Source organism: Procambarus clarkii, chromosome 63 (genome assembly GCF_040958095.1).
Source record: "Procambarus clarkii isolate CNS0578487 chromosome 63, FALCON_Pclarkii_2.0, whole genome shotgun sequence".
Classification (NCBI taxonomy): domain Eukaryota; kingdom Metazoa; phylum Arthropoda; class Malacostraca; order Decapoda; family Cambaridae; genus Procambarus; species Procambarus clarkii.
This window is the reverse complement of record NC_091212.1, coordinates 12,024,932-12,037,340: the sequence shown is the minus strand read 5'-3', so window position 1 is coordinate 12,037,340 and position 12,409 is coordinate 12,024,932. Positions and strand designations below refer to the sequence as shown.

Sequence of the window (12,409 nt, the reverse complement as noted above, 5' to 3'; positions counted from 1 at the left end):
GTACAAAGGAATATGAGCAAAGTTTGTAGTCCAGTAGGCATACATAAAAGTAAACCTTTTGGTGTACATGTCTGACATCCTGACAGCTGGGTGGACAGTGCTTCGGATTCGTAGTCCTGAGGTCCTGGGTTCGATCCCCGGTGGAGGTGGAGACAAATGGGCAAAATGTTTCATTCGCCCTGATGCCCTTGTTACCTAGCAGTAAATAGATACCTGGGAGTTAGACAGCTGCTACAGGCTGCTTCCCGGGGGGTGTGTAACAAAAAAAGGAGGCCTGGTCAAAGATTGGGCTGCGAGGACACTAAGCCTTTAAAATCATCTCATGATAACCTCAAGATAAGAAGATAGTACATTATGTTGGCTATGGAAGAGGTATACAGTATATTGTACACACATTCAATCAATACAAACAAGCAAGAAACAACTATATGGCAGTGAGAAGAGAGGCAGACAAACTTTAAGGATGTAGTAGCAAACAAATGTAAAACATAACCAGGACTTTTCTATAAATTTATTAAAAGCAAGCTGCATGATAAAATCCAGAGATTGAAAATTAGGAAGAGATTCACAGAGAAAGAAAGAGGAAATGTGTGAAACACTAAATGAATACTGTAGTTCCAAAGCGTGTTTGTGCAAAGTGAGGTTTTCAGAGAACCAGACAATGGCAATTTCAGAAAACACCGTAGAGTACAAAGTGGTGTCTCGAGACGAGGCAGAAAACTTACTCAAGAAGCTAGAAAGAAACAAAACATTTGACTCATGGATTTTCACCTTAGGTTATGAGAGAATGTGCAACCGAACTGAACATTCCATGTCAACTTATATTTCAGACATCTTTATGTACAGGAATATTAGCAGATATATGGAAAAAAGCAAACAGTTCCAATGTACAAAGGTGGTAACACAGAAGACCCTCTAAATTAGACCATTATTGTTGACAAGCATGGTAATCAAAACACTAGAGTTTTTTTTTAAACCAAATGAGTAGAATACCTAGAGAGAAATAATACAACACAGAATATGGCTTTCAAACAGGAAGAGCCTGTGTAATAAATCTACTTAGTTCTTATGAGTGAGCTGAAGAGATTTTATACGAAAGAGATGGTTGGGCTGGCCATTTATCTGGACCAAAGAAAAGGCTGTTGTTGTTTTAGATTTAGCTACTCAGAATAATTTTTTTGTTCAGTGAACCTCAAGTTCACTGAGGTCCTAGGCCAATGGCTGACCTCCCTAGGATACAATTCACGTCATCTAACTTTCAGGTATCTATTTACTGCTAGGTGAACAGAGGTATGTGTAAGGGCACATGTCCAAATATCTTGCCCTGCCCAGAAATTGACTTGGGTTCAATTAGTTGAAAGAAGTGTAACGTACGGTTATGTTACGTTGTTGGGTTGATTAGCCTAACCCAAAGGCAACCACATGTGTCCTGTCAGTCCTTCTTCTTGATAGTAGGTGCAGTTTGCATGAAGGGTTTGTCCTCCCAATGACTGCTTGCCAGTCCAACTTGGTGGCCACAAGAGTCTGGAGCCGGCGCCGGACAGCGAGGTGTTTTGTAAACACAGGTCCACTCACTCGGGGCTACGGCATTAAAACTTGTCTACGCCAAGATCGTTGGACGCAAAGCCTTATAATCCCTGCACCCAAGCTAAACTCAAACAAATTTAGGCATATCTTTAACTTCTTACATGTGCAAGGTCCTGCCCGAAACGCTTTACGTAATAGTGACTTTAGGCTGCCCGAAACGCTTTGCGTAATAGTGGCTTTAGGCATTGTATTTACTAGCTCTATCTATAAATCCATCAACTTTTGTAGCTCACCTTGTATGTATGTACTTTACCTGAATAAATATTTGTATATGTATTTTGTCCTCGAGAGGAATGTTCTTAGTAGGCTAATGTTGAAAATCAATTTAACTCGCTTCAAACTTGCATGGCTTTCTCCCTGGGAGAAGTATACAATCTTGCTTTGCTGAGTACTTCATCAGACAGGAATGAAACACTCACGTAGCCTTTCTTGATCGCCAAGCTGCTTTTGACACAGCTAATAAGGAACTCATTCTAGAACAACTAGCATTTTTTGTCAGGGGAGATTTGTTGAAATGGATTGGGGGTTGAGTAACAACTGTCGCAGTCATCTATAAGGAGGTTAAGAGTAGCTATAATGCCTCCTTTAAATTAGTAATACCTCAGGGAGGAGTCCTCAGTACTACGCTTTTCAATGTGCTGATGCATAGACTAATAGTTGACATACCTACTCAAGTTAATGAGGCTGTCTTTGTTATGCAGACGATATTTGCGCCATTGCAATCAGTGGCAACTGGTTGCAGACTCTCCTTGATACACTTGCAAATAAATGAAACTCCCGACCATATGTGAAAGAATTGAGCAGCTCAGTACTACCTTCTGCGTAAGGGTGATGAGAGCTCCAACATCACCCTTACTACTTAGAGAAAAATTGACTAGTGCTGTCTGTAGGCTGGAGTGTGTTGCTAACGAACCAGCGAGCAAACTATATGCAAACTGGTTGAGTAGAAGTGTTGCCAATCTCACTAAACTAAATATTCCTATTGTATGCAAAGTATTAGCCAATGATATTCCATTATATCTGTACCCTGAAATACAAGTGTCTTACAAGCTTATTAGCAAAAAGAGCAAGTAAACTCAGCACTTCTAAAAGCAACAACACTTGAAACAATTGATTCCTTTATAAATAACATATGGTCTCACGAGCACTATGCTTACACTGATGGGTCTGTTCAAATGTCAACTGGTCGCACTGCAAAAGCTTGTAGAATATACAAAGACAACATATGCGCACAGACCACAAGTGTGAGACTTAATTAACTGGCTTATCTCCAAGCATGGGGCTGGTAGCCGAGTGGACAGTGCTTGGGACTCGTAATCCTATGGCCCTGAGATCGATTCCCGGTGATGGCGGAAACAAATGGGCAGAGTTTCTTTCACCTTGATGCCCCTGTTACCAAGCATTAAATAGGTACCTGGGAGTTAGACAGCTGTTACGGGCTGCTTCCTGGGGGTGTTTTGAGTAAAAAAAAAAGGTGACTGATTGACAGTTGAGAGGCGGGCCGAAAGAGCCAGAGCTCAACTTCCGCAAGCACAACTAAGTGAATAAATGCAGAATTAGCTACACTACAGTTGAAGAACAGCGGAGGAGCATTTTTTTGTGATTCAAAGTCAGCTCTCAGGCCCTTAAAAATCCAACATGCAAACAAAATAGATACTAGGACTGTTGTAACATCCATTATAAACAACATTATTAATGCAAAGAGCAAGAGTTTCAGAGTCTCATTTGTATGGATACCATTTCACATAAGTGTTGTCCAGCATGATGACACAGACATGGCAGCTAAAACTGCATGTGATAAGCCTGAAATTGAGTTGGATGGGCATTCCAATCTCTGCTGTAAAAGGTGCAATATTTCAGAAAATTAAGGAAGACAGAAGAGCAGTCACTGACACACAAAGGCCAGAAAGCACAAGTATAAAGAGCTATGACATATTTAGAACCAATAATTGTATGTACGGGCAGCATAAAACATCCACTAGACAGTGTGACATTGTAATTGCCAGAATTAGGCTTGGATATCAATATTTATGGCAGGTGGCTGCAGGTAATGAATCCCCCCAATGGTCAACATTCCAATTATAAGCTATAAAAACAGGAGCTGGGACATACTCTCCTACACTATATTGACTGCCCTGTTATCAGTGACTTCAGACCAAATGGTATGAGGTACTGTGAGCTCTGTAATTACTTCATACACTCAGGAATATTAGAAGATATTTTTGTGCTGTGCCCAGATTTTGCTAGTGGAGGCTAATAGGAGTCTTACATTTCGTGTTCTCTCGATTTTTAGTTGATTTGTTTTTGTATTGAGGCTGGTATTTTCTCTCCAAATTTCATGTATGACTTACCATCCTGTGAGATGGGAATATTAGATGAATTTATAGCTAGGTTTTGATCTACACTGTGTAGTCTTTCATATAGAATAGGGTAGCAGGTTCTATAGGTAGAATAGATTCTATTTTTTCTTGTCTCAATAAACATACTTGAACTTGAATTACACAGTAGATTAAAAACTAGCTATAAGTTCATCTAATATCACACTCTCACAGGATACATGAAATCAGAAGAGAACATGAAATGCCAGGCAGATCTATTAGCCTCCACTAGCAAAATCTAGATATAGCACAAGAACATCTACCAATATTTGTGAGTGTATGAAGTAGTTACAGAGCTCAAAGTACCTCGTACCATTTGGTCTAAAATCACTGATAACAGGGCAATCAATATAGTGTTGGAGAGTATGTCCCAGCTCTTGTTCACATAGCTTACAATTGGAATGTTGACCATTGGGGGATTCACTACCTGCAGCCACCTGCCATAGATATCGATATCCCAGTCTAATTCTGACAATTACAATATCACGGTCTAGTGGATATTTTATGCTGCTCATACATATAATTCTCAATTCTAAGCATATCATAACTCTTTATTCTAGTGCTTTCTGACCTTTGAGTGTCAGTAACTGCTCTTCTGTCATCCCTAATTTCCTGAAATGTTACAGCTTTTACAGCAGAGATAAGAATGCCCACATCCAACTCAATTTCAGGTTTATCACATGCAGTTTTAGCTGCCTTGTCCGTGTCAGAATGCTGGATGACAACACCTATGTGAGATGGTATCCATACAAATAAGACAAATTCTTGCTATGTGTTTATGTGCTCTTGCTATGTTGTTTATAATGGATGTTACAACATTCATAGGATCTATTTTGCATTTTGGATTTTTTAAGTGCTTGCAGAGCTGACTTTGAATCACAGAACACTATTTTTTGAGAGATATATACAAGAGTTGTTACATTCTTGTACAGCCACTAGTACGCGTAGCGTTTCGGGAAGGTCCCTGGAATACGATCCCCGCCGCAAAGTCTTTTTTTTCATCCAAGTACACTTTTTACTGTTGAGTTAAACAGAGGCTACAGTTAAGGATTTGCACCCAGTAAATCCTCCCCGGCCAGGATACGAACCCATGACATAGCGCTCGCGGAACGCCAGGCGAGTGTCTTACCACTACACCACCGAGACTGTGGGTTACTGTGAGTACTCCTCCGCTGCTCTTCAGTGCGTTAGTGAAAGTTGTAGTGCAGCTAACTCTGTAGGTGTGGATCTAAGCTAATTATTCAGTCTCAAACTTGAGGTCTACGTACATATGTTGTCTGTATATTCTACAGGCTGCTGCTGTTGACATTTGAACAGACCCATTGGCTCGTTCTCGACTCACAATCGAGAATTTCGTGTTCGAGTCCCGTACGTGGCGTACTGGACAGAAATGGTTGGGCGCGTTTCCTATCACCTAATGCACCTGTCCACCTAGCAGTAAATAGGTACCCAGGAGTTAGTCAGCTTGTTGTGGGGTTGCATCCTAGGGAGAGTCAGTAATTCTACCCTGGAGGGGGGGGGGGGGGGAGCCTAGAATTAATAATAATAATTTTTATATGCAATGGGTTGGCGAGATTATATAAAATTGGTATTTTAACATTCATGCAAAGCCACTAACACGCATAGTGTTTCGGGCAGGTCTTTAATCTAACATATCAGGTAAGATGAAAAGGTACATTGTGGCAAGGTTTTATATCAACCAATAATTACAATTTAAGTTGACAAAGGTGATTACACTGGTAAGGATATATGTCTTAAGTACTAATATTGGGAAGTGGGTAGTACAAGATACAGTGTGAGCTTGAAGCACAATGGTAGGAAACCATGAGGATGAAACTAGGTACTTTTTGGCTTTACTTTTGAACAGGGGCATAGGTTGTAATTTGTTTTAATTCACCAGGGAGTGAGTTCCATAGACCGGTCGTTTTATTTGCATGGAGTGTTTGCACAGATTTAGTCTGACTGGGGATATGAAAGAGATATTTCTGGTGTGGTGCTCATGGGTTCTAATACACCTATTAAGGAAAAGTTTCAGCACGGGAGACATCTCCCGTCACGCAGGGTGCACTCGCATCTCCACAGATCTCCAGTATCAGCTCTCGATACTGGTAATGGCCCAAAAGGGCCACCACTTACGGGCTATTCATGCCCGTGCCACCTTTTGGGTGGCTTAATCTTCATCAATCAATCAAAGTTTCAGTTCAAGATTAGCATTTAGGAAGAAGGTTTTGTACATGTATCTAGCACATGAGAACGTGTGGAGTGTAGTGTGTGGGGACTGATGAGAATGTGGGGGCTTAAACAGAGGGGCTATGTGATGTCTGAAGACAGAATTTGTTATAGTTCTGATAGCTGAGACATTAGACTTGATGCAATTTGCAGTGGTTGAACCCCATGCACAGATACCGTATGTAAGCTAGTGATATATTAGTGCATAGTATAATGAGAGGAGAGCAGAGCGGGGAATATAATACCAACCCCCGACACAATGAATTATTATTATTATTATTATTATTATTATTATTATTATTATTATTAAGCTGAATGTTAAAATTCAACATTGTTCACTCAGTCACGGCATTGACGGGTAGGCGGTTCCATGGGTTTATAATCCTATTTAACTTGACAAGGGCAGAAAGCTGTTAGCTTTTAAAAGATCCCACAATTGTTCCTGAGGATTTTTATCCATGTGGATTTTGAAATGAGGTAATTTCTATGCCTTTAATTAGGTTTTCTGCTGGTAGGCGGTTCCATTGGCTTATAACTCGTAGGATGGAGTACCCGTGATAGTCTCTCCCCCCTCCCCCATCATTCCTCCCCCTCCCCTTTCCTCCCGTCTCCCCTTTCTTTCCACCATTTATCTACATTTCCCCTCTTCTATGAGTAAATCCACAAGGGCCGTGACGAGGGTTCGAACCTACGTCCGAGAGGATCCCAGACGCTGCCTGTCTGGGATCTGTATTATATGCCTGTCTGTCTGCCTGTACTATAGTATTGGATGCGCACATGTGCATGGTTACTGGTTATAGTAGTGGATGTGTACCTGTGCATGACTACTGGGAGTGTACTAGTAATGCCCTGTACCAGCATGCACATGCCACATGACTACTGGCATGTCGGGGACTTGTGTGTGCTCGTATACGAGACATTAACGTTTACCCTGAGACTGGACCGATGCCAGAGCGTTGTGTGTTTGGGTGCTGGTGGGTGGCGGCTGACTTAGATGAGCTCTCTTATAACTGCTACAAGTTAAAAAGAGTCACTAAGAGCAGCCAGGAATTGTGGGGGTCAGATGTGAAAGCTACGCTTATGCAATACCCTCAAATACCTGATTAACATTTTTTGACAAAAGTGCGTACGGAGGAGGGAGTGAATGCAAGTTGCGTAGGTTGTATGACGTAGGGCGGGGAGGTGTGGGATTAGTTGGGGTGGGGAATGGGCGCAGTGTTGCTTCTGCTCCCGGGGAAGAAGCACCTATACAGCTGGTCTGTGACTGGAGATAGTAGTCCAATCACTTGGGCCCAACCTGCGTGCAATCATGGAATTCGTTATGCTCGGCCCATTCTCAGTGATCGTATTAGCCAGATATAAAGAAACTTGCGGATAAACGTACGTACGGTGCTATGGGCGGACACTGTTACAGCAACAGTAGAGGGGACCGTGGACGTAGCAAACCTAGGCGGTTGTCACCAGTGTGTCGAGGTGCTGCCGGGTGTGAGGTTGGCGCCAGGTCCTGAAGGGCCGCCCGATCCTTCTGCGTGTACAAACCCAAGTTGAGACAGCGCCAACAGGATGGGTGTGGAGCGTGGTCGCTCGTCCCTACGGTCGCATGGCGTCACGTCCCAGCGCTCCTACGGTACATCATCGTCTTCGTCGCAGGGCTCCAGAGCACGATGCAAGAACTGCTGTCGGAAGTTCGTGTCCTTTATGTGTACACAGGTGGGCGTGGGCGGCCTGGTAGTGTCTTATGCCATCATGGGCGCCTTCGCTTTTATAGCCATTGAGGGAAAGGAGGACTACTGGATGACAAATCGTACGTCACTCATCCACAATAACACAATTCGGACACTGTGGAATTTCACAGAACATCTTAACGTGCTTCACAAAGATCAGTGGTACGAAGATGTCAACGATACGCTATACGAATTTCAGAAAAAGATAGTACAAATAGTCAAGACGGGGTATGATGGTCGGTCCCACCTGGAAGTCTGGAACTTTCCAACGTCTCTCATGTTCTGTCTGAGCGTGTTCACCATGATTGGCTACGGCCACATGACGCCCAGGACAGAGTGGGGCAAGATCGCCACTATCATGTACGCCGTCCTCGGCATCCCGCTCTACATCGTCTACTTTATGAACATGGGTCGAGTGTTTGCCAAGTCCTTCAAATTCCTGTACCGAGTGATGTACCGATGCTTTAACAGGAACAAGACCAAGACTCTGGATGATGCAGAACTAAGCGAGGAGCAAGCCGAGGAACAAACCATCATTGTGCCTTCCACCGCCTGTATGTGGGTTATGATATTCTATATGACCACCGGCACCATTATGTTCGCCGAGTGGGAGAATTGGTCCTACCTTGACTCCTGCTATTTCTCCTTCACCTCCCTGGCCAAGATAGGTATTGGAGATTTCGTTCCTGGCTTTGGCGGCGGTGGCTTCGGCGAAGCCACTGAGGACAGCCAAACGAAGCTCATCATTAACTTTATGTATCTTTTGATAGGCATGGGCATAATCGCCATGTGTTACACTCTCATGAAGGAAGAAATTATGCTCAAGTTGAGAGCGCTCACACAAGACATGAAAGAAAAGGTGTTAGTTTGTGGCTTGAAACTTGGTCTCTATCAGGAAGAACAACCATACCCGGACATTCATCCGCAAATTCACGGACGTACAAAGTCTATGCGTAAATCTATGCGTCGACGGTAGTGCGTGGTGACGGAGCCACTCATGCCCAAGGATCGATGAACTGTTTACCACTGTGCGTCAGTCTGCTTTATTTAATTTCCGTTTATCACACTGACTGACGAAGTTTATAGTGATCAGTCAGTGGTCAGATAGGCATAATGAGTTGACTCTTACACTTTGTTTCTTGAATAAGTCGTTCTCAGAGATTTTCCCAGACATGGACCAAGAAGTTTGAGCGTCACTTGGTACATCTCTTGAAGTTTCTGTACCTTAAAAGTGAATGTCAACAGATTGTTCTCTTAAGAGTGTTGTACCTGATGAGTGTATTTTTCTTTTTCAAGTGTTTATCTGAAAAACACGTGTGCGTATTCAGTATTAATTTAGCTGTGGGAACATACACATATGCAAGCACCATGAATGTCCACCACATTACTTTGTGAGCATAACAAAGAATGTACCTTTAGTAGAATCAGTATTAGTGAAGGGGTTTAGTGGAGTTACACCTTGAAAATAATTCCTTATTACAAATGTCAAATATAGCAATAGCCCGTTTAGATACACGGCTGTAGCCTGCATTTCATTATGTGTTATGAATATGTAAATATTCACTAATGTATGTGAATAGTGAATTATTGAAGAACTACACAATAATGCCCCAAGTACTGTAATATTTGTGATGGTAAATGTATTATGAATTATATATAATGTCCTTTTCTTCCATGATGATCAATGTATAACTATGCATGAACGGTTATGATAATTAGAAGCCACTGTGCGTTCTACCTATTACAAAAATAAAATATAGACCCCGACCTCTGTGTTTATATACACATCGGATAATCGGGCCTCCGCTGCTTCAAAACACATTGAAAAATAAGAAAAACTGTTAAATAGGCTTTCATTAATAGGACTACTATTCAAGAAAGCCTAACTAGTGACAGATTAACATGAGAGCATTGTAGCAATAAAGCTGGCTTGAGATAGTGATATTAATGGTCTTTTTATGAGGCACAAGATGTGAAGGAGGGGTCAGGTTTTAATCAAACCTCGGTGGATGTTGTTTGACGTTAGTTTTTACAATTTACACCTTATATTTATTTATAATGGTAGCAAGTAACAAAATTGTCTTTTTGTACTGTAACTGCTATATATTACAATATATTATTAAACATTAGAGATAAGTCCTGTTGATAATACTTCACAGTTTTCAATATAGGTTTTACAGGACATTAGATGCAGCTATTCAAGATTTTAGGCTACACCGTTTATAATTTCATACGTATTTACCTTAATCTACCAGAAGCCAAGTAAAGATACAGTGCAAAAAATAAAACAAATTTAAGATATTTTACCATTTACAACACGATTCTCATTCTGACATGATCAAAGACAATTTTTAATGACGTTTCATCCTTCCTAGATGACATTAATATTGGTTGACCAGACCACACACTAGAAGGTTAAGGGACGACGACGTTTCGGTCCGTCCTGGACCATTCTCGAGTTGAGTGTGAGAATGGTCCAGGATGGACCGAAACGTCGTCGTCCCTTCACCTTCTAGTGTGTGGTCTGGTCAACATACTTTAGCCACGTTATTGCGACTCATCGCCTGCTTACCCCTAGATTATATGAAAGGTTACATAGTGTGTCAAAAGTGACGTTAAAAAGAAATATTCATCTTACAGGATAGGTAATCATACAGGGGCATGTGAACAGTAGCCCTCGCTGATGAACTTTAGCGGCAGTATTAGGATATCGTGGGTACGTCAAGAACACCAGGAATCTAGGCTAACTGCAACAACCCCTCCCACTCAATAACTGGAGTGATCCTTCCATAGATTAGACAGATAACACCTAGAGAAAGTTATGCTTTTAGTTCCTATGTGTCAACAACGAACTGTGTGTTAGTGACTTAACCCGTCCTCACCCTGATACTCCACCTCCTGATCCACCCTCTCCTTCCGATACGCCACCTCCTGCCCCACCCACTCCTGATACTCCACCTCCTGCCCCACCCCATCCTGATACTCCACCTCCTGCCCCACCCACTCCTGATACTCCACCTCCTGCCCCACCCCATCCTGATACTCCACCTCATGCCCCACCCACTCCTGATACTCCACCTCCTGCCCCACCCCATCCTGATACTCCACCTCTTGCCCCACCTACTCCTGATACTCCACCTCCTGCCCCACCCAGGAGGTGGGGCCTCGTAGCCTGGTGGATAGCGCGCAGGATTCGTAATTCTGTGGCGCGGGTTCGATTCCCGCACGAGGCAGAAGCAAATGGGCAAAGTTTCTTTCACCCTGAATGCCCCTGTTACCTAGCAGTAAATAGAGTAAATAGGTACCTGGGAGTTAGTCAGCTGTCACGGGCTGCTTCCTGGGGGTGGAAGCCTGGTCGAGGACCGGGCCGCGGGGACACTAAAGCCCCGAAATCATCTCAAGATAACCTCAAGATAACCCACTCCTCATACTCCACCTCCTGCCCCACCCACTCCTCATACTCCACATTCTTCCCCACCCTCTTCTGATACTCCACATGCAGAACAATACAAGGGGATTTTAACAGGCTAAAACGTTGCTTCGGCAGGTCAGTTGTTATGCACACTACTTAACGGAAGTCGGATTCAAAAAGGCTACAGAATCAGACAAGTAATATATGACTAGCAGATTTCAACAAAAAGTTAATTACTATGTTATGGAAGTGGAAAAGGGAGAAGGAAGACTAGAGACGAATACCGACAAATACGAAGCCAAACAGAATAGCATTCCAGAACGTAAACAAAGAATCCTTTATAACTCTATATACATTTTCCAATCCATGTTACACTTCTACTTGAAAATGCAGCACTTGCATGGTCCGTTGAGGGGACGTGATCACAACGTACACAATACTTACAGATAAACCTGACAAAGGACAGACTGTTGCATGCAATGATAAAGAGAACGAGAGGTGACAGGAGACAGTAGGAAAAGCAAATTAGAGCATATAGAAGAAAGTATTTTTCAGTGTGCGAGTGGTGAAGATTCAGAGCAAACCAAGTTGGAGGGGTTCAGAACAGATCAATTCATAGCTTTAAAGATATAATAATTCACTGTGTCGGAGGACAAGAAGTTAGTTAATTTAGTTCATTTAGTATGCACCCCGTACCCATCTTGTGGGCGGTAGTGGAAGCCAGAGTGTTTTCATACACGTTTGGTTTTTATCGAGTTTAACGGCAGACAGAGGAGCTAATTACTCCCAACTAGGCAGCATCATTATAGACAAACACACAAAAAATAACAAATTGTATTACGTATTAAACTCATATTTGTTTAGTCGTTTCAATTATCATAACAGGAACTATTTTACAATTCAAAAATAAAACTGCCTCACCATTTATAGGTTTTGTAAAATCAAACATTCATTAATTTTTGCGAAAAATACGCCTCCCCCCCCATTTAGCGTTAAAAGTTGCGGACCCTTGCAAAATTCTTTAACATCAAAGATGCAAGCGTGCCTCATATCATACACACTTTTCCGAACGTGCAAAT

The 12,409-nt window shown here is 42.3% G+C and overlaps 2 protein-coding genes across 7 annotated transcripts in view; one reads left to right on the top strand and one right to left on the bottom strand.

Annotated features, from left to right (window-relative positions):
- Positions 1-12,409, bottom strand: part of LOC123769520 (peptide deformylase, mitochondrial) — a 33,154-nt gene that overhangs the window by 12,992 nt on the left and 7,753 nt on the right. Inside the window, exon 1 of one of the 6 annotated variants that reach the window (XM_069308736.1) lies at positions 2,745-2,766. The exons of 2 other annotated variants lie outside the window; for them this stretch is intronic. The gene's annotated coding sequence lies outside the window, so the exon portion shown is untranslated. Of the gene's footprint in view, positions 1-1,374; positions 1,600-2,253; positions 2,365-2,402; positions 2,531-2,744; positions 2,767-12,409 lie in introns of those variants that run through there. 3 more of the 6 variants (XM_069308734.1, XM_069308735.1, XM_069308732.1) reach the window with 3 other exon arrangements.
- On the top strand, positions 7,400-9,685 carry LOC123769519 (TWiK family of potassium channels protein 18). Its single transcript, XM_045760695.2, has one exon. The coding sequence runs from the start codon at positions 7,758-7,760 to the stop codon at positions 8,892-8,894; it is 1,137 nt and encodes a 378-aa protein (XP_045616651.1). The 5' UTR covers positions 7,400-7,757; the 3' UTR covers positions 8,895-9,685.